At 39.4% G+C, this 23,578-nt stretch overlaps 1 protein-coding gene across 3 annotated transcripts in view; it reads left to right on the plus strand.

The window, feature by feature from the left end:
• Positions 1-23,578, plus strand: part of cttnbp2 (cortactin binding protein 2) — a 92,375-nt gene that overhangs the window by 51,222 nt on the left and 17,575 nt on the right. For all 3 annotated transcript variants that reach the window (XM_008410654.2, XM_017305253.1, XM_008410656.2), the window contains exons 4-8: positions 7,363-8,791; positions 13,584-13,880; positions 15,832-15,931; positions 18,916-19,066; positions 20,956-21,138. In XM_008410654.2, coding sequence (XP_008408876.1) covers positions 7,363-8,791; positions 13,584-13,880; positions 15,832-15,931; positions 18,916-19,066; positions 20,956-21,138 — 2,160 coding nt within the window. The remainder of the gene's footprint in view (positions 1-7,362; positions 8,792-13,583; positions 13,881-15,831; positions 15,932-18,915; positions 19,067-20,955; positions 21,139-23,578) is intronic.

Here is a 23,578-nt window from a genome sequence, read left to right on the forward strand (position 1 = left end):
CGGGAAGCGTATCGATGGGGAAAAGGCAGACTGACATAAACCTTTTAAAACAATGGAAACAATTCCGGTATTCTGATTATTGAAATTTAAAAGTATTGTTCTATCACCACCGTTTCATACCGGACCAGTTACAGCAGTAACAGTTAACAGTTAACGCTATAAAATGAACATCCTCTATTGTGGTATCACCCATGTAGGGATTTCTTTATTTAAATGGGTTCAGTTTTCAGAGGGATACACAGTGAGGGTATCGTGATTTTAGCTACCAGGTGCACCACTATTCATGCTTTTCAGTTTTTGATCCTTAATGGTGCTGAGGCTGGAACAAATGGATACTTCCTCACTCCAAGTAGCCTTTAGTCTGAGCGATAGTGCCAGAAAACAAATCCAGCCGCCTCAACTGGCTGGCAGTCATTTGATTGTAAGTGATAACCTTAATTTCTTCTCTTTGTGTTTGACCACCACAACAAACCATTTCTCTGCTGCAACCGTAGGAAAAAAAGAGTGAACGCATTTCACAAAGTGTATTATTTATGAGCTGTTTGTATGCCTTTCATTTAACCGGAGTGAATCTGCTGCCATTTTAAATAAAGGTAAATAAATGTAAGATTTAACACTGACACAAGTGGAAGACAGTTGAGTTATCTTTGGCAACAACTTACATTTCTATTTTCATGATTTAAATGTGTCTTCCAGAAGAGGACAACTGTATAAATACCTGTCTGCTTGTATATATTTGGCAAATGCTGGAATATTGTTGTAGATTTTCCTACAAGCTTCATTTCAGTTCTGATTTTGCCGGCCGTGTCCACATAAGCCAGAGTGTGTTTGTCATGGGCCTGTGCTGGATTACAGAATGCAGTCCTGATTAACTGAGCAGCCAGATGTCAGGAGAGGCTCTGCCATATTTCCCTCAGCTCCCTCTGTTGTTTTGTCTCTCACTCTTGCTGTTCTCTGGGTCACTCAGATGGATTCTTTTTAAGCTTTCAGAAAAATGTGATGGAAAATGTATCAATTTTGGAATGATAACCTTTTTAAACTTCAACATAGTAAAATACTAGAAACTGTCCAGCAAAAATCAGAGGTGTAATGAATCCTGCGTCTAGTCAATACATGATATTTGCTTCACAAGAACAAGTCAATATTTTTTCAAAACACAAACTACAGTATGTATTAAAAGTAAAAGCTGTCATGTGATCAACCAACTGGTCTGCTGATGCTTCTGACAAACCCAGACGAACTTGAACTACATTATTATTTGAACATAAGTAACGCTAACATTCATCAAAGCTCCTTTTCTGTGAACTCACTTAAGCAATTTACTCTATGCTGTTGCTTATGCATCTTAGCGTAATAATGTGAGAGGTAATAGAGAATAAATATCCTAATGTGGGACTTTTCAAGGTTCCAAAGCCTTGAAAAGTCCCATAAAACCCATAAAACAGCACTGCAATAAAACAGTTGATGACTTGCATGATTCTAGGTAGCTTATGTGCAGGGAGCTGAAGAAATGTGCCTGGACAGTTCAGCAATTTGATAACCTGTCATGTCTAGGATTTAAGGCAAGAATTAAACAATTCAGTTTGTAAATAATTCAAATTTTAGCACTGACCTTTGTATCTGGGGGTCATCATAGCTGATGTTCTTCACACAGTGAAGTAAAACTTACTGACTGCAACATGACATGGACTTCCCTTTGGACAAGAAACATTGAAGCTTTTTATAATTAAAAACCACAAAATGTCCTTACACCCTTATAAAAACACTAGAAATAATGTCTACATAGCAATAAGGCAGATTTTATTTTTTTTTGTCAAAGTGTGTAAATGTAGAAACAATCAGAAAAAAAAAAATCTTCAAGCCGATCTGAGTGTCACTAAACTGGGATGTATATTCCTTCCTGAGACTTTTGAACTGACCAGTCATACCAGCACCCAGCCAAAGCTGCGAAAAGAGCCAGTATTGTCTTTCTCAGAGGGATTCTCTGGTTGCTGGGTAGAACAAATTTCTGCAGCATTGCCCATTCTATCTTTAAATCCCCCATCCCTTTTTATTCTTGCTGTCTGCCTGTGAGAACGCTGTTGAATTATCCAAAAGGTCACAGGCAGCAGAAAGTAGGCCGTCATGTGCAGCACGTTTTCCATGAATGAAGTCAGAGGAAGAGCCTCTTAAACAAAAAAATCACAGCTACAATTTTGCCAAACTGTGAGCTTCTTATTGATTTTTTTCTTGGTTAACATGTTCCACGTCAGAATTTAGATGGGATATTTTCCTCAAATCCTTTCCCACACTTGTTTTTAACAATAAAATATTCCTCATCTCCATTGAGCAGATCAAAGTTCAGGGATTTGTTTTAACTTCTGAGATGTAGAAACAAAAAATCTGTCTTATAACGGCTACAAACAGGTCCAGTAATAAAAAGAAACTAAAAATTCTTCCAACTTCATAGTTTTCAAATCCAGAAGAAAACTTGAAAAATCAATCAGGAGGAAAACCCATTTTAGAAGAAGCACAGCAGAGCTACTCCAACACCTTCAGAGCTCTCTGCCACCTTCAGAGACCCTCCTGCACTTCCACTATGATTTATCGCTGAGCAATTTCATCTACTAAGATGTATTGCTCTCTGAAATAACACATAGTCAAGGATGATTTATTGAAGTAAAAGTAAAAAAGAAACATATTTAAATAAATTGGGCAACTTTTTGGGTCTGTTTTTCTCTGTCCTTTTCTGACTCAGGAAAAGACAACAGAAATCAGACCATTTGGTCATATTCTAGTTAAACTAAGAAAAATGTATTCTTAGTTTTTCTTTAAATTCACAAAGGGACAGTCATAATATAAACAATCCATTACTGTGGAAAAATGCTGTCTAGGTCAGTGTTTTTCAACCACTGTTCCGCAGCACACTAGTGTGCCGTGAGTGGTTGTCAGGTGTGCCGTGGAAATTATTCAATTTCACCTACGGTACCGTATATTCCGACTATAAGTTGCTACTTTTTTCCTAAGCTTTGAACCATGCGGATTGTAGCCCGATGTGGCTTTTCTGTGGATTTTTCTTCAACCACCAGAGGGCTCTCTAGCAGGAAGTGAATCATTAGAAGTCAAAATTGTAAATCAAAAGAAGAACGCACCAATTTTCATTTAGAACAGTGTTTCTCAACCTTTTTTGGGCCAGCGCCCCCCTGGCCTTTATCCAGGTCCCTCGCCGCCCCCATCAAAGAATTTGCAGGCTACTTTGCACTGACTATTATTTTATCATTAATATTACTATCACTATTGTAAATGTTTTGATTTTTATGCTTGTTTCTGTATTTATCATCAAAAATCATTTCCCAGAGAACAAAAAAGTCATGGGAATAGAAATTATTTTCACAGGTGTCTAAGAAAATTTAATGAACATTCAAGTTAAAATTGGTAGGCCTAACAGCAGCCAATCAGAGTGGAAAAAATATTCTTATTCTTTTCCATTTTCTAGCTGTTAAATATGCCACAAAATGACCAGATAAAAGATGAACAACATGCCAGTTTAAACTTTTATCTATTTGATCTATAACGACTGAGTTCTGCAACATTAAAACATGGATAGAACTGTAACTACATTAATCATAACTCTTCTTCTCTTCAGTGTTTGTCAGTTTCCTGTTGCTAGATTTATTTTATCATTTATTGACGCTCATCATCAGTAATCTCATCACCTGCTGCGCCGCCTAATCGTCATATGTTTCACATCATGTGTTGATTTTTTCACTGTTCAACGTCGGATTCTGTTTTTATGCCATAATTCACATCTAGTTCTTCGCTCCGTTTTATGTCCCACTTCTCCTGTTTCAGAGTTTTGCGCAATGTGCTTGTCTTTTTTTTAAGCCCCTAAGATGCAGGGCGGTCGGGAACCGACCGGGGAAAAGGCAGACTGACATAAACCTTTTAAAACAACGGAAACAATTTCTTCATTCTGATTATTGAAATTTAAAAGTGCTATGTTGTTCTATCACCCCCGTTTCATACCGGACCACTTACAGCACCGTGTTAATGCTATAAAATGAATGCCCTCTATCGAGGTATCACCCATGGAGGGATTTCTTTATTTCTTTATTTAAATGGGTTCATTTTTCAGAGGGATACACAGCGAGGGTATTGTGATTTTAGCTACCAGTAGCAGGAGAACGGAGCTGCGCCAAGAAGCTAACAAACACTGAATAGAAGAAGAGCTGCCATCGATACAGTTGCAGCCAAGCATGTGTTAATGTTACACAATACAGTTTTACCAAGTTGCTTAAAGTCTAAACTGGCATTATTGTGCATTTAAGGTGTAAAGTTTACCTTCGACCAAACACCCCCCAAGGCATCCCAGCGCACTCCCTTTTTTAAAAATGTTCACCAGCGCCCCATGCCGTCCTCTGAACGCCCCCTGGGGGGCGGTACCGCCCACGTTGAGAACTGCTAATTTAGAACAACCACATGCTAGCAGCAGGCACGACGGATAAATGTTTTCAAACTCATATMATGCAGCTTTTAAGTTGAGGGCTGTCGATCTGGCACTACAGGAGGGAAATAGAGCCGCTGCATTTAAGCTCGGTGTGAACGAAACCRTGGTTCGGCTTTGGAGACGGAGTGCTGCGTCCTTAATATATCCAGCAGATTTATTAGGACGCAGCCCTCTGCTGGGTCCTTATGGAAAACCGAGAGCAGCTTCCAGTTTTTTTTGTCTTATTTTTAAAAAAAAATTGAAGGTGCTAGTATGGTATGCTCTATAGTCCAAAAAATATGGTAATTGGTTTTAAAATATTTTTTGAAAATGAATTATCTGCAAATAATGCCATCTTCGAGTGTCTGCGGTAGCAGTGACTAGCGGCGTAATCATGTAATTTTCTTACCACTAGATGGCAGTAGGTGCAGAGCATTTTACATTAAAACGAGAATTATCCATCCATCCATCCATCCATTTTCTTGCACCCTTTTTCCCTCAGTGGGGTCGGGAGGGTTAAAACGAGAATTAGTGATGCATGAATGTTACAGGTAACAGTGAGAGCATTGTATCTAGCAAGACTGACGACAGTGATGGAAAAGGCAGTGAAGCTCAGCAGTAGTTGGAAAGAACATGAGTCCATTTCCCACAACTTATCTGTGTGAAGGGAGCTTCTTAAGCCTGGCTACTATAAAAACTAAAACCAGAGAGAAACTGAAATCTTCTATTTCTGCCAGGAAATCAGCTGTTTTCATCCAAACATGCACAGGTTTCACACTAGGTGGGTAAAATATACAGATATTGACATTTTATACATGCAACTCTTCATATTGTAACTGAATATGAAGTGAAATGTTTCCCAAATATTATTGCTTCTTTCAGAATAAGAATTATTTTCTGTATTCCAGCTATAAGAATGCTTGTGGATTAGTCTGTAAAACATTTTGACGTTTTCTACAACTTCTTTAAATTTAACACCACAGTGTTGTGGCTGTTCAGGGGTATTTTTGAAGTGGACATGTGAAGTGCAATTTGAAATAAGAAATGTAAAATGTGATAAAAATAAATTTTTGTGTTTATTTGATTGAGACTTTGATAAGAATGACTATATATGTATAGGTGGCTACAGAGTATCTTTGTTTACATGTTTGGTTGGTGGTGTGCCTCGAGATTTTTTCAATTAAAATAATGTACATTCGCTCAAAAAAGGTTGAAAAACACTGGTCTAGGTGAATACATGTGTATTTTGAAACGTGTAACTTATTAAACTTAGAAAAAAAATAGTTTAATTCATCATCCAAATATTTACAGTTGGGACAAATCAGGAATTTATTATTGATTGTTTAAGAAGTTTTCAAAAAAAWTTTTTATAATTAATAAGCAAGATCATTTTGATTAATCTTTTCTTTAACCTAATCTTTTCTAATTAGACTTTGAACTAGGGGTGCACCAATAAATTGGCCGGCCAATAAATTGCCCCCAGTTTTCTTAATTTTAGGAGATCAGCAGTCACCCAGTCTTATCTACCTCAGCAAAGAGCTGACTGACTGACCCCCCATCATTGGTGCACCCCTGCTTTTAACAGGCATTCAAACAGTGGTTTAATGTCATGAAAAGTTTTAGTTAATAAAAGCAGTCTTCTGTGTTTTAAGAGTGTAGGATGGCATGGAATAAGAGACTGTTTTGTGTCTCCACACAAGTCCAGGCAAAACGTGCAGTATTTAATATTACATACTATACATGTTACCTCCTACAAAACAAGAAAAATAATTCAGCAATATGTGTTTTTCAATAGTAAGAGGCGGGTGCTCAGAAAACTGTTCTGGTAATCTAAAGCATATCTAAGAAGTACCTCCAAATGACTGAAACTTTAACAAGACCAGATGGAGGGGTGGAACCCTCTGCCAACCAGGAAACATGTACAGTGATGTGTTTTGAGATACATAAGATGGATAATCTAAATCATTTTTAAATCTGCACAAACATCAGTTATAAAGTTTCAACTATCCCACCCAGTAGGTGACATTCACAAGTATTAATCCTCAACCAATTAGCAGCTTGTTGTAGCACCTCCAACTTCCTTCAGCACCCACCAGTGACCCGCCCTCACCCCAACCCTCACCCCCACCCCTCGCTGTCCTGTTAAGACAGCAGCAAGACGTAATCTGTGATCGTTTTGGACATAGTAGGTGAATGGATGGGCTGATCAAGAGTGGGACAGGTCAACATTGTGACAGAGAATGCTGGACATCAGCTGTATTGTTAGGGACTTGTTAAAGCACTGGAGGAGTTAGAATCAGGTGGAGATCCTCCTGTTAAACCGTGACAAACTCTGTGAAGCCAGCGCTGGGCTAAGAATAGCAGATGGTCCAGATATAGAAGGCAGGGCAAAGACAAGGCATCAAGAGTCAACCATACACATTTCCAGGCAGAGCCCTGTTCGTTTTAGATGTACCTCCTACAACACAGCTGAAATAATGGCTGTGTTGAGGCCGGGAACTGAACCAATCTGTTGGATCTGGGCTTTTTGAACCCGGGAACATCTAAAACATGCAGGACACCCGGAGTTACACACCGACTTCACTAAATCTGTCTTGGTGCACAAGCTGAATTTAAGCCAACTTGAGGACTGACAAAATATACTTTCTACGGTGGATTTAATTTCAAGGCTCATTTGATTAATTGGATTTTTTTTTTTTTACATTACATTATATTATGTAGATTGTGGAATTACCAATAGAAATCAAAGATTTGACTTTTTTTTTTTTATCTTAGTCTTCATTAAAAGCTTGATTTAGGTATCCTCTAGATTAGCCAAACCTCACCACCAGATGCTTGAATATCAAATGTGACAATGGATAGTATTGTTCACTAAAGTTGCGCTGTTCTTTTTCTAGCTGGAGATGGAGAAGCTTCAGCTCCAGAGTCTGGAGCAAGAGCACCGCAAGCTAACAGCACAGCTAAAGGACGAACGTGAGAAGAATAAGCACATTGTCATGATGCTGGTGCGCGAGTGCAAGCAGCTTGCCACTCGGGTGGTGGAGGAGTCGCAGCGCTTCGACGAGATTCAAGCTCGCCTGGATGAAGAGAGTCGCACCTCTGGCCGGCTGCAGGAGGAGCTGGGCGGCGAGCGCSAACGTAGCCAGCAGATGGAGGCCAAGATGGAGAAGCAGCTGTCAGAATTTGACACAGAATGCGAGCAGCTGCGAGCCAGGCTGGGACGAGCGGAGGCAGAGAGTCAGGGCTTGCAGCAGCAGGTGGAGCAGCTCAGAACTGAACGGGGTGATGAGAAAGATGACGCTGCTGTTGCTTCACCTGCTGCTGCGGCCGGAGGGGAACCTGCTGCTGCCACCAGTACACCACCCAAACCCAAAGCTATGATATCTGTATCTATAGCCACGGAGTCCATAAGCTGTCAAACAGCATCTTGTCAAACAGACGTGCCCCTTACTGAGGCTGAGGGTCCTAAGAAGACTCCCCTCTCTATACCTGCCAAACCAGCCCCTGCCAACTATGTGGGTCTTAGTTTGCCAAAGACGACTGGAAGGGGGATTGTCCACAGCAGCTCAGGAGGATTGGCACAAACAGAAAATGGCTCAGAGGGCCAAACTCCCCACGGCCTACCCACTGGGGTGAGCCCCCGCGTCCAGGCAGCCCGCTACAAGTTTCAGGAACAGGACCAAAATGGAACGGCATCTCAGAGCCCGCCGGCCCGTGACCTTTCCCCAACCAACCGCGACAACTTTGCAGCCAAACAGCAAGCGCGTCATACTGTGACGCAGGTCTTGTCGCGCTTCACCAGCCCCCCCACAGGAGGAGCCGGACCCCTCCGTCCGGGACTGCCCCACTCCGCCTCAGAGGGCGGACCCTTCCCCGGCCGCCTGAGCCATCCCATCGGCCTCAAGTCGCCCACAGTGACCAGGATCGACCGGGGGAACCCTCCTCCCATACCTCCTAAAAAACCAGGGCTTTCCCAGACCCCCTCACCTCCTCATCCGTCCATCAAGGTAGTGGGGGACAGCAGTCGCTCCCCAGGGGCCGGCCTGAAGCCTGCCACACCCCAGCTGCCACCAAAACCTACCCTGGACCTGGTCCCAGCCCTGACTGCCTCTCAGGTGGGTGCCTGCCCCCGCTCGCCAGTGCCCGGTCGGGGGCCTCAGCGGCAGGCAGCAACAGCATGCGCAGAGTCCCCCCAAGACATCAGTTCTGCCACTACTGTCAGTAGTCCCTCCTCCATACACCCTCCCTCCACATCCTCCTCCATTAGTGCTCCATCTTCCTGTAGTTCCCGTGCCTCAGCAGGCAGCCCCCTGGCAACAGCATCAGGTAACGGGGGCTCCTACAAGCTCTGTCTCCCTCCAGCTCCTACTGCTGCCTTTTTATTTTCCTTAACAGTCTTTCAAACTGACCTTTGTACTTGTCCAGGATAGCAAAGCATAGTGATCAAGTCACACTTGAATACCTCATAGGCCAAGTCTGATGTTGCTCACTGCACTTTCCCTTCACTCATCTCTCTTCCTCTAATAAGTCCTGGTGTCTGGGCAGCTCTCTTATCACATGTCACCTCAGCCATGTCAGCATCGCACGCTGACAACTTTGGGGCAAACTGAATATAATGTTGAGCCGAGGCAGCCAGAGGTCCTTGGTTCTCCTGTGTATTCTGATTGGTTTGGCCTTTCTATAAGTAACCCCTGTCCTCTCTGAAGCTGATGCCAGAGGCTGCTTTCTCCTTCCCTTCCCTTCCCTTCCTCCAGTTCTTATGGCATGCCATCATCAGTTAACTTTGAACACTGTTTTTTCTGTCTCATCTTTCATGAATGTGAGCTACTAACAAATTGTTGTTAAACATTTCAGCAATTTCATTTTTGCTGTTGTATGTTTTCACTTGCTATGATTAAAAATAATAATTTTTTGTTCATTTGTTCAAAGGTTTTACTCATTTTACTACAAACCCTAATCAAGTGGTATTCATATTGTCTTGTTAACTTTTTCGCTTTGCTTTAAATCTGAAAGAAATGATAATAAAAGCTCTAACAGCAGTCGTTACTAAATATATTCTAAAACTTTCCTGTGGAATGTTACAAAGTGTGTATTTTGAATTAATTAATGTACATTCATGCCCTGTTTTAAAGTACACATGCACACACACACACACACACACACACACACACACACACACACACACACACACACACACACACACACACACACACACACATATATACATTATTAATAGTATTGTTGATTCAAAATTAATATTAATCACAATTTTCATTCTTATTTATCCCCTTGTTGCTTTTCAACATCACACGCAGCATGCTCCCCCACTCCGACTTTATTACTCTTATATAATCTCTTTAATCGTGTTTGCAAGACACTATTATCATTGTCTTTTTCATTTGGTTAAAACAATTCATAATTTTGTCAATATTCAATTAGATGATGTATGTATTACTGTGGGTGACGGACTGTTGTATAATAATATAACTTATCTACAGTGCCTTGCTAAATTAATTATAGACCTTGAACTTTCACAAAATTCCTCACAATACAAAGACAAGCGTTAATGTGTTTTATTAAGATTTTAATAGAATAGAAACAAGTAATTTTTAATTGTGAACGGAAACAAGAATAATATACAGTTTTCAATTTTTTTTACAAATACAAATCTGTTGAAGGGTGTACCATCCAGCCCTTTTTACACTGATGCCTCTGAATAAAGTCAATCAATTTGTCCCAAGCAAATATTAGTAATATTTGTCCTGGCTTTATCCCAAACCAGGCTAGGCATAAAGTTGTGGTTTAAACTCTGTTTAAAGCAGGGTTGTGTTGTAAAGGAGTATCCCAGGTTTTGAGCATTTTAAGGAGCAGTTTTTATGTTAGCGAGCCCACACTAACAACAAGAAACTATTCAAATGCTTTGCACATTATCTTGAATACACCATGTCCATGTTGAAGCATGATAATGGTAGCATTATGCTGGTGGATACCTTTCTCCAGCAGGGATAACGAAGCTCGTCAGGGTTGATGAGGAAGTGGGTGGAACTAAATACAACTTAGAGAATATAAAAGTGTTTGAATGATCCAATCAAAGTTCAGACCTTAATCCAGTTCAGTTTTTTCTAGACTTGAATGTAACTTTTTGTAAATGCTCTCCATCCAGTCCAAGAATTCACTTAGGAGCAAAATCTAAAATATTTTCAGGTTTTTATTTGTAACAAAAACTTGTGAAAAACACGTGAAATGTTCCTTCCACTTGGCATCTATCTGCTACTTTTTGTTGATTTGTGACATAAATTTGTAAATATATTCACAAAAATGAGTTTGTAGCAGAAAGAAATGTGAAAAAGTTCAAGATGTATGATTGCTTTTGCGAGACACTTTATTTACTTTGACTTTGCCAGATTTGGTTGTTTCTAGAAGAGCCAGCACCTAGACCACATGCTTTGAGCAAAATGTAAAATTAAATCTTCAAATAAGTTCTGAATCAGCATTATAGGCCTGTCACGATAAATGATAAATCAATTAATCGCACGATAAATTAAACCTATCGACCTCATTTTAATTATCGACTTTATCGTCTCTTCCTGTCTTTTTTTCTGTCTGTTGATGACACTGAATGAAAAAAGGCTCAACTCCGGTGATCTTCCTTAGTGTAATGTCCAGAGCACACTACAAGAGTGGTTGGCGGACTGGCAGCCCATTTTCAAAACCTGACAAAAATCCTAGGTATAATGGTTCGATCTGGTTGTCGTGCCGTGTGGTGTCCAGCCACATGGGCACAAAATAATGGCTACAAGTCCAGTTAACTAATTTTAAAACCAGGCATCAATCAATGCTTTATTAGAATCTACCTGTGATGCATGTGGCTAGAGTCAGCATAAAGTCCTGACTGAATGAAAATCAAATAATCTATTTATGTCACGTTAACGAAGAATAGCTGAAAACCTACCGGGTTTATCAACTGCGGTAGCAATTTGGCTCCAGTTCCTCCCCTTGTCATTTCTATATTCTTTGCACGAAATGTTGAATAAATATTAATGTTGTTTCCACATATCACCTCCAATGTCAGCTGGACTTTGGGTTGCGCCGTGTCAGCTGTTTGGGATTCCCCTCCGTAATTTCCCCTCAGAAAGCACGGAGGAGAATCCGCGCTTTCTGATTGGCTACCTGTCACATTCAACGGGCTGCATTGACGCTTCCAGTCGGGTGAAATCCCTGATTTAGATCGGAGCGGCCAAAACGATCCACCGTAACCCGCTACACACTACAGGATGATCGGTTACGAAATCACCAGCGACAATCTTAGATCGGCCAACAATCTAAGATTGTCATAAGGGGAAAATAGGGGCAAAAGAAATCGTGTAGTATGAACTACTGCATCAGGTAGTCGGATGTGCCCATCTTCTCTATTTAAATCTTGTGATTACTGAAGGGCAATATAGTATACAGATTTCATATCTGCACTCTTTTGGTTGAATGCAGTATTTATTTCCATTTTGGCTTTTTGTTGTTTAGCTTTTATTCAAGTAGGTTTTTTGTTAATGGGGACTGAGAATCCATTTTATTTTTGTTTTTGGTTGTTTTGTTTATTTAGTTATAGTTCCAGTGTTATGTGTTCTTTTGAAAATAAAGTGTATCTATGGCAGAAAACCGCATGCATTATCAGTCATTTCCATTAAATCAGTGTCAAAAGGTCTCAAAACAATATTATCGTTTATTGCAATAATTTTTTAGACAATTAATCGCTTGGCAAAATTTGTTATCGTGACAGGCCTAAGCATTAATTGGATTTGCGCAACAGATCTGAAGTTGTGTGACAATAAAACAGGTAGCTTCTTCTTAAGCTGGCCAACCCGACGAGCTCACTGATAATATATACATTAATTGGTTTAATCAAACAGTTTCAAAATCTTTGCAGTTAGCGGACTTAATCATAATAGATCTAGTTGATATGTTTCTGATTCAGTTTTGAAAAAAGTAGCAGTATTAGTTGTTGTTTTTAACACTATTGTAAAAGTGGCTATTCGCTAAACAGCAAAAGTATTTTCTAACATTTTTCTGTCTGTCTTGCTGAAATAATTTTACATAAAATGTGTCATTTTCCCCTAACAAGTTCCGATTATGTTTTTCAGGAATTTTGTGATTTTTATCAATGTTGCTAAGTGATTAACATATTCCTGGAATATGTAGCTGTTTGTATTTTGTCTTTGTCTTTGTATTTTGCTGTCTTTTATTAGATGTACTACAGCCATGTACAGACCATTGTCATCTGCTAGCTCTAAAAAATGGTTTGCATATATTTGACTATATGTGTAATCAGAAAGAAGTTATATAATTTTTTACAATGCAAAGATTTTTAATGAATAAATCTTTTGCGTTTAAATATAGATTTTCAAGCACTTGCTGCTTCTTCCTTTTGACTGAACAACAAAAATAGGAGATTCTAAGTCTTTAAAGTTCCTCTATTGGTCAGAGTTATTAGCCCTCCTGGTGACCTCACACAAAACTTAATATTTCTACAGAAAGTACCATAAAGAACACTTTTTATACTTTTACTGTCCCCAAAAGACAAAGACAAAATCTCCACAGTGTATTTTATTTATATTTAGAGTTTTGTATGACCAGGGGAACCTTGAACTTTACCTGCAAAGGTTGAAGCATATCTGTTTCTAACATTAAAAGTGATTAGCTTGATAAAATTCCAATCATATCTAGGATCAAGTTTAGGATTATGAAGTTTTGTCTGATCCTTCGTCACTAGGACATGCAGTTGCATGCGCATGAAATATTGTTAATTTTATGTTTTCGTCATTATGCTTTGCATTTTTCCAAGTTGCCTTCTTGTTCTTGAACTTGTTTGACTGTTCAGTGGTTGGTTTGAACAATGTTTTTCTGCCCACATGTTAGACTGATGAATTTGATGCTTCAGTTTTTGGCCTGAAATGTTTACATAGGAGCTTGCTCTGTAAAATGTGTGTGAAAACTGAACGTTTTCTCCTTCCCTTCCACCTTCTCGTGCCCTTGCTCTCCCTTGCTCAGCACTTCTAGTCTCACTCCTGGTCTTCCTCGTCCTAGTTTAACCTGTACTCCCCCTCCTCCTCCCTCCACCCTGCAGGCTGGTGTCCCTCCATAGTCTCCTCTCTAAGTAGCGGTGGGCCTGCTGCCCTGGACAGTAGGCACCTCCTGCTCCTCCAAGCTGCTTCCCAGGGAAATGTCACTTTATTGTCAATGCTGCTTAACCAACCAGACTCGAACGGAACCACCATAACATGTATCACTCCTACCACCTCACCCACTGACATCGCCTCTACCACTACTTTGGAAACTTCGCCCCATCTTCTTGACCCAAACTTCCACCTCGGTCACAACCAAACTTCTGCCTTGTTTGCTGCTGCTCAGAATGGACAAACTGGTAAGTAAAACTTCACTAGTCGTAATCTTTTGTTGAAAGCTGATGATTTTGGCAGTTTGCTCATTTATAACTTCTCACTTGTGTATAAACCTGTTGACTGGCAGCAGGTAGATGTCTAATGACCTGGTCTGCTTATAGGGAATAAAACACGTCATTGATTGTCTGCTTCAAGTGAAACTATCATAGAAATCAGGGGTTTATTTTTGCTTCTATTTTTGCCTTTAATGTGGTTTAAGTCTGAAGAGCAGCTTAGAGTTAATGTAGAGCACACCAAAAAGAGGAGAAGGAAAAATAATAATACACCTAATATACACATAATAATTACACCATAGATTTCTTCATCTTGATTGGAAAACAAAGCAAGAACATAGTCAATACTTGCTCTACATTAAGCAAAAACTGTGACAACTGTATGTCTGCGTAAAATAGACATACATATACAGTTTATATGCCCCTTTTGGGCATATAAAATGTAGCATTTTTATTTACGTATTGGTGATTCAAATTGATGGGCTGATATTATAGAACTTACCAGTTGAAGAGAAGAACGGTGTGGCCGCAGGTTGAGCTGCACAGCCACTACGTTTACATGCAGAGATCAGACAGAGGTGGACTGAAGTGGTAACTGCGTGAGCTGTGGCTGATCCCATTATGTCTGCTGCTGTTAGATTGTGAAGGAGAATGCGGAGCTGTCTTGTGGGGAGATGTAACGTCAGCAAACATTACACGCTCATTCATCTGACAAACACAAACTACAAGAACTGAGCGATGAACTCCTTTGAAGATCTTTGCGTGCCTCTCTCTCTGCTGCTGGTTTCTAGGCTGACATGTTTGGTCATCATCAATCCATGATGGATGTTGTCCCTCAGACTAGAGCCTGAGGGACAAAAAAATCAAACAAACCTCATTCTGTCTTGCATTAATATTCTTAGATGTTTGTGCTTATAGATGCCTCAATCCGATACTGATATCGCACCCCAATATGGAAAACTATTCTAGATTGGGTATCAGAGACAATATGCCCCTTCTATAAGACCAGATCTATTCAGTGTAATTCTATGCTATGTGCTCTGAGCAATATCATGCTTTAATATTTATTTTACATTATATTTAGAATTCCTAACTGCACTTTCTGAACCATTTGAAGAAAGGTTTGTTGCAGTTTATTTTTTTATATTTGACCAAGATAGTCAACCCATTGTTTTTTATCAGTTTCAATTTCTTTATTATTTATTTTACATTGACTGTTCTACACCTACCTGCTCTGACTGAACAAATTAAAGTTGTTTTTCCATTTTTGACCAAACTTGTGAAGCTATTGGTGTATTTAAGTATGCTGTGCTGATGCAGAGTTATCAAATAAATTTGTAATGTATTTTAAAACTCGAGAAGAATTCAGAACAAGTATTCAAAAAGGAACCTTTTCTGTGGTCAAGCCTGTTCTGATGCCAGGAAACATCCTAATCATGGGACAGGACGATGGACACCCCCTGTTGGGTCAGATCTTCCTTACTTTCATGGAACCAGCACAGCTTTGGCTCCAGGTCCCAGCAGCTCTTAGCTCTGGTTTGTCCTGATCTGAGCCATGGCCACCAGGCATTGTGGCCCCCAGAGGAGTTTCCTCTGAGACTCCCAGGCTGTTCTGCCAATTCTCTCTTTGGAATTCACAACCAAATTTTTAACAAACCCATCAAACTGAAATCCATCGATACATCTTTGATATTTCATATTAACTTTTGTGACAACAGTGTGTAAGTCTGTTTACTAAGCAAAGTTCATTTCACATTTTGACTTTTATGTGCAGAATGAATTGCATGAAGTATTTATACATGTAATGACTGTACTTTGTGTCTTCTGGCTTGTGGTTTTTTTTAATGTAAGTGTGGGTGCCTCTACTGATTTCGAGCCGGTTGCTACATCACCCCTCCTCCTCTGCTCTTCTCCCGTTCAGAGTGTGTGAAGCTGCTGCTGTCTGCAGGGCTGCCTGCTGACATTTTGGATGAAAATGGATTCACACCCTTACACTTTGCTGCCGCCCACGGCGACGCCAGGTGGGACTCATTTAAACGCTTCTGCAAAGGACAGACCTGTATCTGTCATTCTTTGTACTTATTATGAATCTTTTGACAACAATTAGTTAATCCAAATCAAAATGACTGATTTAATTAGTAGCTGATATCTTTAAAATAGTTGTCTATGATGAGATGCTGATATCTGTATCTGTCCCAATATTAAAATAAATTCTAGATCTGGTATAACAATGTGCCCGATCCATAAGGGCAGATCTATTCTGTCTAACTCTATGCTTTGTGCTCTGCGCAACATCATGCTTTATTACATTATATTCAGAATTGGTATTTTAGCTTTCTGAACTATTTGAAGGGTGTATTTTTGCGTTTTTGACCAAGGTTCTTTTACATTGGCTGTTCTACAACTAACTGCAGAGACTGAACAAATTCAATTAGTTTTTACATGTTTGACCAAGCTTGTGAAGCTATTTTCATATCTAATTGTGATGTATTTGTGCAGAGTTATCAAATGAATTTTCAATTCAGTATATTTATGTCTGTTTAAAAAACCAAACATTTTAAGTCAATTCAGCTTGCGATCAGTATCGATCGATACTAAACCTCTGATATCGATATAATAATTGGTCTCGGAAATGGAAAAATGGATCAGTTCATCCCTAACTATGATGTTGAAGACTGGATAGGTTGAAGAAATTAGATGGCTTAGAGTCTTGATATAAAGTGCTATCACCACCTGGCATTAGATGGATCTGCCACATGGAATCTGACAAAGTTGATGTGAATTTATCATGTCTCATAAAGGTCAAAACCAAAAAGTCTATTGCTTAAAAAGGACGAAAAGTCTCTCAAATATCAAGATTATCAATCAGTTACTGTTCACTAAGTATGGCTCTTGAAAAAATTAAGGTGTTGCCAACAGCAACAAAAATGGTGAAAATAATGTTACACAAACGTAAGGTTTCTTCTCCTGTCTTGTGCCCCTTTATCTGGTTGTGACTCCCTCAAAACTCTTTCAAAGGTTTCTCCCCGTCTTGCTTTCCAATGTCTTTCTCTGTTTGCTTCTTTATTTGTTCTTTTCCTGCTTCTGCTTTCTTTTGTTCTGTTCTGCCCTTTGAATTATGACCAACCCTCCTTTTCAATGCACCCAGAAATCTCTTATGACATGGATCTCTTCTATAAAAGGTTCATTCATAGTCTGAGTTTAGGAACCCTGTTTATAGAAATGGAAAGCTCTACATGCAGGAGGAGGTTTTCCATTTTTAATTTGACCCATATTTCAATGGTGCCTCAGTCGTTTATTTAGGTAAATAAAGACCTGATGTCATCAGTTGTTATTAGACGTGGAAATAGTGTCCGATGCTCGGTGCCAACCTAAACGTTTGTGTTTCTGGTGAAATGAATGTAATTACGGTTCAAAGATTGTTGCTTCTGGTTGTCCACATAACACACACATTGTGTGACTGATGCAGTGGTGTTTAAAGGTTTGTTAAAAACGTCTTTCAAGTTTCAACCAAGCTCTGTCAGCCGAAAGACACGAGGTCGGCGCGGCTCGGGTGTGTTCAGCGCTGTAATATCCGATCACCATGGTATATATAGAGGGGGATGTTCAACTCCACCTCCCCTTCTCAAGTCCTAGTCACACACACATGCACACACACACACTTTCAAACAGCTTACTCAGTAATGTTCACTAGTTATTCTGTAGTCATGACTCAGTGGTACTGTGAACGGAGCGGCTCGTTTTTCCCAGGCATTTTCCTCTACTACCACTAAAAGGCTGAACTCTTCTCTGTTTGATTAAGTTTAAATACTGAAAATAAACTAAAACAGATAACGCAAATGATTACCAGAAATGGTGTCGTCATCTAAATTTTCTTTCGGCAAGGACTTGTGTGTCAGTGGAGTGAGGGACTCAAGTCTGCAACTTGGATTTAGGTCACACGTTAGCCAGAAATACAAAGACTCGACATTTGATTTAAACTCATAGTCCAGGAGTCTCATGAACAGTTTTTATGTCATGCAATGAGGGATGACAGTAAGCCTGTATGAGGAGAACGTAGAAGTAAATTATTAATGTTGCACCCTCTGTACAAATGTCTGGTTCTCATGGTAACAGTGTTTATTGTCGGTGAAAGAACTGTCCATGTTCCGTTCTTTTTATTTAGTGCCACTACCAAGCAAAAGTCACACCACATGCCTGAGATTAGTTTATTCTCCTGTCAAAGAGCGGGTTTGACAAATCAACATTATGATTATTAATGATTCAAAGCATCATGGTTATGGTTGTTGAAGCATCATAGTGACCTGAATGTATTTTAACAGGGTTTCCATGTCTTAAAAAGTCTTAAATTAATTTAAAAAAAAATGTAGGTTGACTTTAAAAACGTCAATCACCAGTTTTACATTTTGTCACGGTGGGTCTACTTAATCTCGTAAATTCTGTGAAGGTTTTTTTCTGGCGAGACTAGAGCAAYGTTCATTTTACTCAAACATATACCTATAAAAAGTAAAATCAGAGAAACTGAACATTTTAAGTGGTCTTCTCATTTTTTCCAGAGGTGTGTATTTTTTTTTATTTTCCCCCAAAATAATTTCAGCTAGTTTTTGAATGAAGTCGTACAGGTGATAGGTAACATCAAAGTTGGGAAAATCTCAGAAAAGATTCACCATGTTTTTATTTTTTTTACATCACAAAACCATGCTATGTTGCCAGAGGTAATAGCCAAGTTTTTAAAAAACATAAATACACAGTTATATCTTAATGATAGCTCATGCATTTTCAAAAATAATTCACAGCAGTTGATTATTTTTTGCATGTTGACTTAAATCTTCTTAAAAAGTGGAAACCTGTTGAAATAAATGAGCACTAAAGATCAGGTTTAAATCTATAGAACTGTGACTGAGCCGGTCAACGATATTCTCCAGAAACTTGATGCATGTTATTAATTATAATATCTTAAAATGTGACGTGAGGAGAGTTGCTAACGTGGCGGTTGTCCCTGCAGCTGCGTGGAGGTTCTGCTGGCGTCCAGAGCCGCTGTGGACCCGGTAGCAGCCCAGGGCCAGACTCCCCTGTTCCTGGCCTGCGAGGCAGGAAGCCTGGACTGCGCTCAGGCTCTACTGACCGCAGGAGCCAATCGCTCACTCACCAACACAGTAAGGCTTCCTCTGCCATCCTGCCATTCTGTTGTGACTCACGTGGTTTATTATGTGGTTTCTGGTACAAATGAAAAAACTTTCCTCTGAATAACAAAATTTGATATTATTAGTATATTTTATTGTTTTTTTTTGTTTGTTTGTTTTTTTGTTTGGTTTCTCTATTTTTTTGGGTTGGGATTACCCATCCTGTCTCCTGACTGCTCGTTACTACATAGTAACACTCTTTGTTTCACACTCACTCGCTCCACACAAAGGATTTTAAGTAGTCTCCGAGGTTTGGTCGTCTGAATCGTGCGAGCCCATTGATGTACTGGCTTTCTGTGTCTCCATGGTAACCATAAGAGCTCAGTGAGTTGCTGTGGCAGCATGCGATGAGCCCCTATATTTAGTTACTTTCTTTGTTCTATATTTAACCCGCTGTTTCTGCTGTGCTCTGTAACATATCCGACCTCCGAAGCACTAACATATTTTAGGCCTAAACAAATATGTTGGCCAAATTTTTATTTAATTTTTTTGTTAAAAACAATAATTTAACATTCAAATAGTAATCAGTACAGTCTGAAATTAGCCTGGAATGTTTTAAAATGCTGGAAACTGCATAGTCGGTGATTCTCAGAATGGTTTTAAGGCAGTTGTTCTGACAGCGTGCTGCAGATGCTGAGACAAGAGGCTAAGTGTGGAAAGCTGTGTGTGTTTTAATGTTTATCCCCTTGTTTTTTTCCTGAAACATCAAGATTATGTGTCCTAAACAAAGTTCCAAATGGAAACCATGACTCCACCTCACTGTTTTAATCAACACGTCATCCAAATTCTACTGGCTAAATTATTTCTACCCTGTTGACTGCTTCCGTATTTTAAAGCTGTTCATCCACAAACGTCAATGTATTTATTGGGATTTTTAAATGATAGACTGACACTTCTTGCAGAATCAGGAWCAGAATGCTTTGTTTTTGTTGTACAAAAGCACAATTATGCAAAAACATGGAAAATAATGAATCTACTCACATTTAATTGGATAATGGGTTGTAAAGACTTTTGCAAGGCGCTGTGGACTCAGTGTGTTTATTACTCCACATGTAAATGTTTTAGAGGAAATGTAAACCAGTTAGCAGGTTAGGGAGCTGGAACGCCAGTGCCAAGAAAACAGACAAAGGGGGCGCTAAAAACAAGCTGATCCAAAGCTCTAAAAAAAACCTGCAGAAACTTAACTACTTCAGCGCAAGTGAGAAGTTAGAATGAAGCCAAGTCAGGGCAAAGCGGGACAGATGTGGTGAATTGTAAATATTACACTCTGAACATTCTCAGAATATCCAGTCCACACCACATTTCATTAAAATATATAATGTTTCCATGAAGATAATTCTACCGTACTCTGCTTTTTTAATTTTTGGATAGGAACCAGTTTAGATATGAGAGTAAAGTAGAGATAGTTTCAAAAGAGATTTTTCCCCCCAGTTTTTTGACCATGTGAGTTTAATCAATGCTGAGGATTCTCAATAGAAGTATTTTATTTAATCAGTTTTATATATTCTTCACATTTCACATATTCGTCTTATTGATAATAAATGTAGAACAATTGGTAACTCATTGGGATTTTGTCTGTTGTATCTGATAAAGGATTCTTATCTGTATTTGAAAATAACTTCAGAGCTGAAAAATAGATTAGTACATAAGGAAAGAATTCACTCCACGTTAATGAGCACATAGATTATTTGATCAAAAGTGATGACAGAAGAGACAAATCAACATGGTAGATTTGTCTCCAATCTACCATTGGAGACAATGGTAGATTGGACATTATGTCATTATGTCATTCACATAATGACATAATGGTCATTATGTGAATATGCTACATTTCATTTAATTCAAACATAACCTCTGTACAGGACGGCTGCACAACGCTGCATGCTGCTGTCTGCTCGGGACACGTAGACATACTCCGTCTCCTGCTGCACCACGTCGATCCCTCCGACGCACTGGACGGACCAGCCCTGTCCGCCGCCCTCCTGAACCAGGCCAACAGTGACGGCTGGACCCCAGCACACATGGCCGCTGCCTTGGGCCTCAAGGTAAAACGAACGGACCCACACCGAGCATCGGCTGCACCGATTTCAGAAAAAGTTCAGTTTTCTGGCTGATCACCGGTCCTTAAAAAGCCTGCCGACAAATTCGATTCCTAATTTGTCCAATACTAATTTTTTTTGTCTGAAATGTTGCTTAATATAACAAGAAAGTCACTGAGTTGGTTGATTTTTAGAACTTTGCTCACATTCAAGTGTCTCCCAAAATTAAGGAAATCGGGGCTGAATGAACATGCTGCTTTCTAATCTACTGGAGGATTTAGTATTTTTTATCAGTTGTGGCAGTAATTGACTCATCATAGGTTTAAAAGAACCTACAATGAACTTAATTTAACACCTTTTAACTGTATTTAGGGAAAGTTTCCCTCTACAAAAGAGCAGGTTTTTGTTAAACCGAATGTCTGTGGATGGAGAAAGAGAGCAGATGATTAGAGTGAGCTAAAACATTTTCTCCTGTTAATTTCAGTAGAGCAGAGCTGCAGTTAAAAACTGTGGCTAAACCCACAGAGAGAAGAGGTTTGGACGGCTCTGCCTTTACTGTGTGTTAAAATGCAGTCAGATTCCTGTGAAGGAAACACACTTTCCCACCACTGCTGCTGTGTGTCTGCTTGCGTTACAGCAGCACTTTAGACTTGTGTCATCGTTCAACACAGAAACATATCATACGTTTGATATTTTACTAGATTTATTCCAAAATTTGGGACAAATGTGGGAGCTTTCTGCTCCAAGCGACGTCATGCTTTATTATTTATTTTCTATTATATTTATAATTACTAATCGCACTTTCTGAACCATTTAGAGGTTTGTTGCAGTTTATTTTTGCATGTTTGACCAAAGTAGTCAACCTTTTGTTTTTGTCACTTTCACTTTCTTTATTATTTATACTTTTCGTAGAATAGAATAGAAATACTTTATTCATCCCAGACAGGAAATTACTGTGCAGTTGCAGCATACATATACACACAGATCAAGTTACCAATAAAAATAAAAAACAAAATAAAATAAAATATAAAAATGCTTTGAAATGTAGAATGTAAAATTCTGTACAATATGAACAGTGAATATTAATAATCCGTACAATAGTGCTTTGTGAACAATCTGTACAAGACAAATCTGTACAATGGTGACTTAACGTTTATTATACAAAGTGATAGCCTGTGGCAGGAAAGATTTCCTGTATCTGTCCCTACGACAACGGAGCTGAAGCAGTCTGTGCGAGAAAGTGCTCCGCTGTCTGTCCACTGTGTGGTGGAGAGGGTGCAGCTTGTTAACCAGGATAGACAACAGCTTCTTCATTGTCCTCCTCTCCACCACATTTTCCAGGGTCTCCAGTTTCAGTCCAAGTACAGAGCCAGCTTTCCTGATGACCCTGTTCAGTCTGTTAGAGTCACTGGCTCTGATGCTGCTTCCCCAACACACAACAGCAAAGAAAATGGCACCGGCAACAACGCTGTGGTAGAATATCTCCAACATCTTGCTGCACACATTAAATGATCTCAGCTTCCTCAGGAAATAGAGTCCGCTCATCCCCTTCTTGTACACAGCGTCAGTGTTGGATGTCCAGTCTAGTCTGTTGCCGATCACCACTCCCAGATATTTGTAGTCCTCCACCTCCTCCACCACCTCCCCCTTAATCTTCAGTGGCTGTGAAGGCGTCTTCGTCCTCCATTGGCTGTTCTACTTCATAAGAGGCTGATAGAAAAACTTAAAGTTGTGTTGTTTCCGTTTGACCAAGTTTGTGAGACTATTGGTGTATGTAAGTGTCTGTACTAGTGCAGAGTTATCAAATAAATTTGTGATTCATTACATTTAAGTTTGTGTTTAAAAAAAAAAAAAAGACACATTTTAAGTCAATTCAGCTGTTTTTCTGTCCTCTGATATCGTATTGGAGGTGAAAAAAGTGCAGCTCTAGTTCAAACTTCATACCTTTCATCCTAACACATTATCTCTAGATAAAACAGACATAATATTTCACAAAATTCACTTCATTCTTGTGCATTTAGAGCCTCTCGTTAACTTGTTTTTAGATTCTTCAGAACATGTGGAACGATTAGGAACAGTGTCATACATGTTCGGTCATACATGTTCACATGCTGCTTATACCACTATGTTCAGTGTGCTTAGTTCATATTATATGTGATAAATCTGTCCATACTTGTTTCATTTTAATCTGATCGATAAACCTTTTCTTCTTCACCTGAGTAAATCCTCTGTGAATCATCCACCTGCTCCATCTCCACACCAACAGCTAATGGAGTTTCTGTCCTTAGAGGACAACATTCATCAGACTGCATGCAATACGAATTAAGAATCTGTCTTCACGCTTAATCTTATTCAAATTACAGTTACTTGAAAGAGAGACAGCTTTTGTCTTGCGCTCATCTGATTTATTGGTGTGTGTGTGTGTGTGTGTGTGTGTGTGTGTGTG

The sequence above is a fragment of the Poecilia reticulata genome, linkage group LG6 (assembly GCF_000633615.1).
Source record: "Poecilia reticulata strain Guanapo linkage group LG6, Guppy_female_1.0+MT, whole genome shotgun sequence".
Lineage (NCBI taxonomy): Eukaryota > Metazoa > Chordata > Actinopteri > Cyprinodontiformes > Poeciliidae > Poecilia > Poecilia reticulata.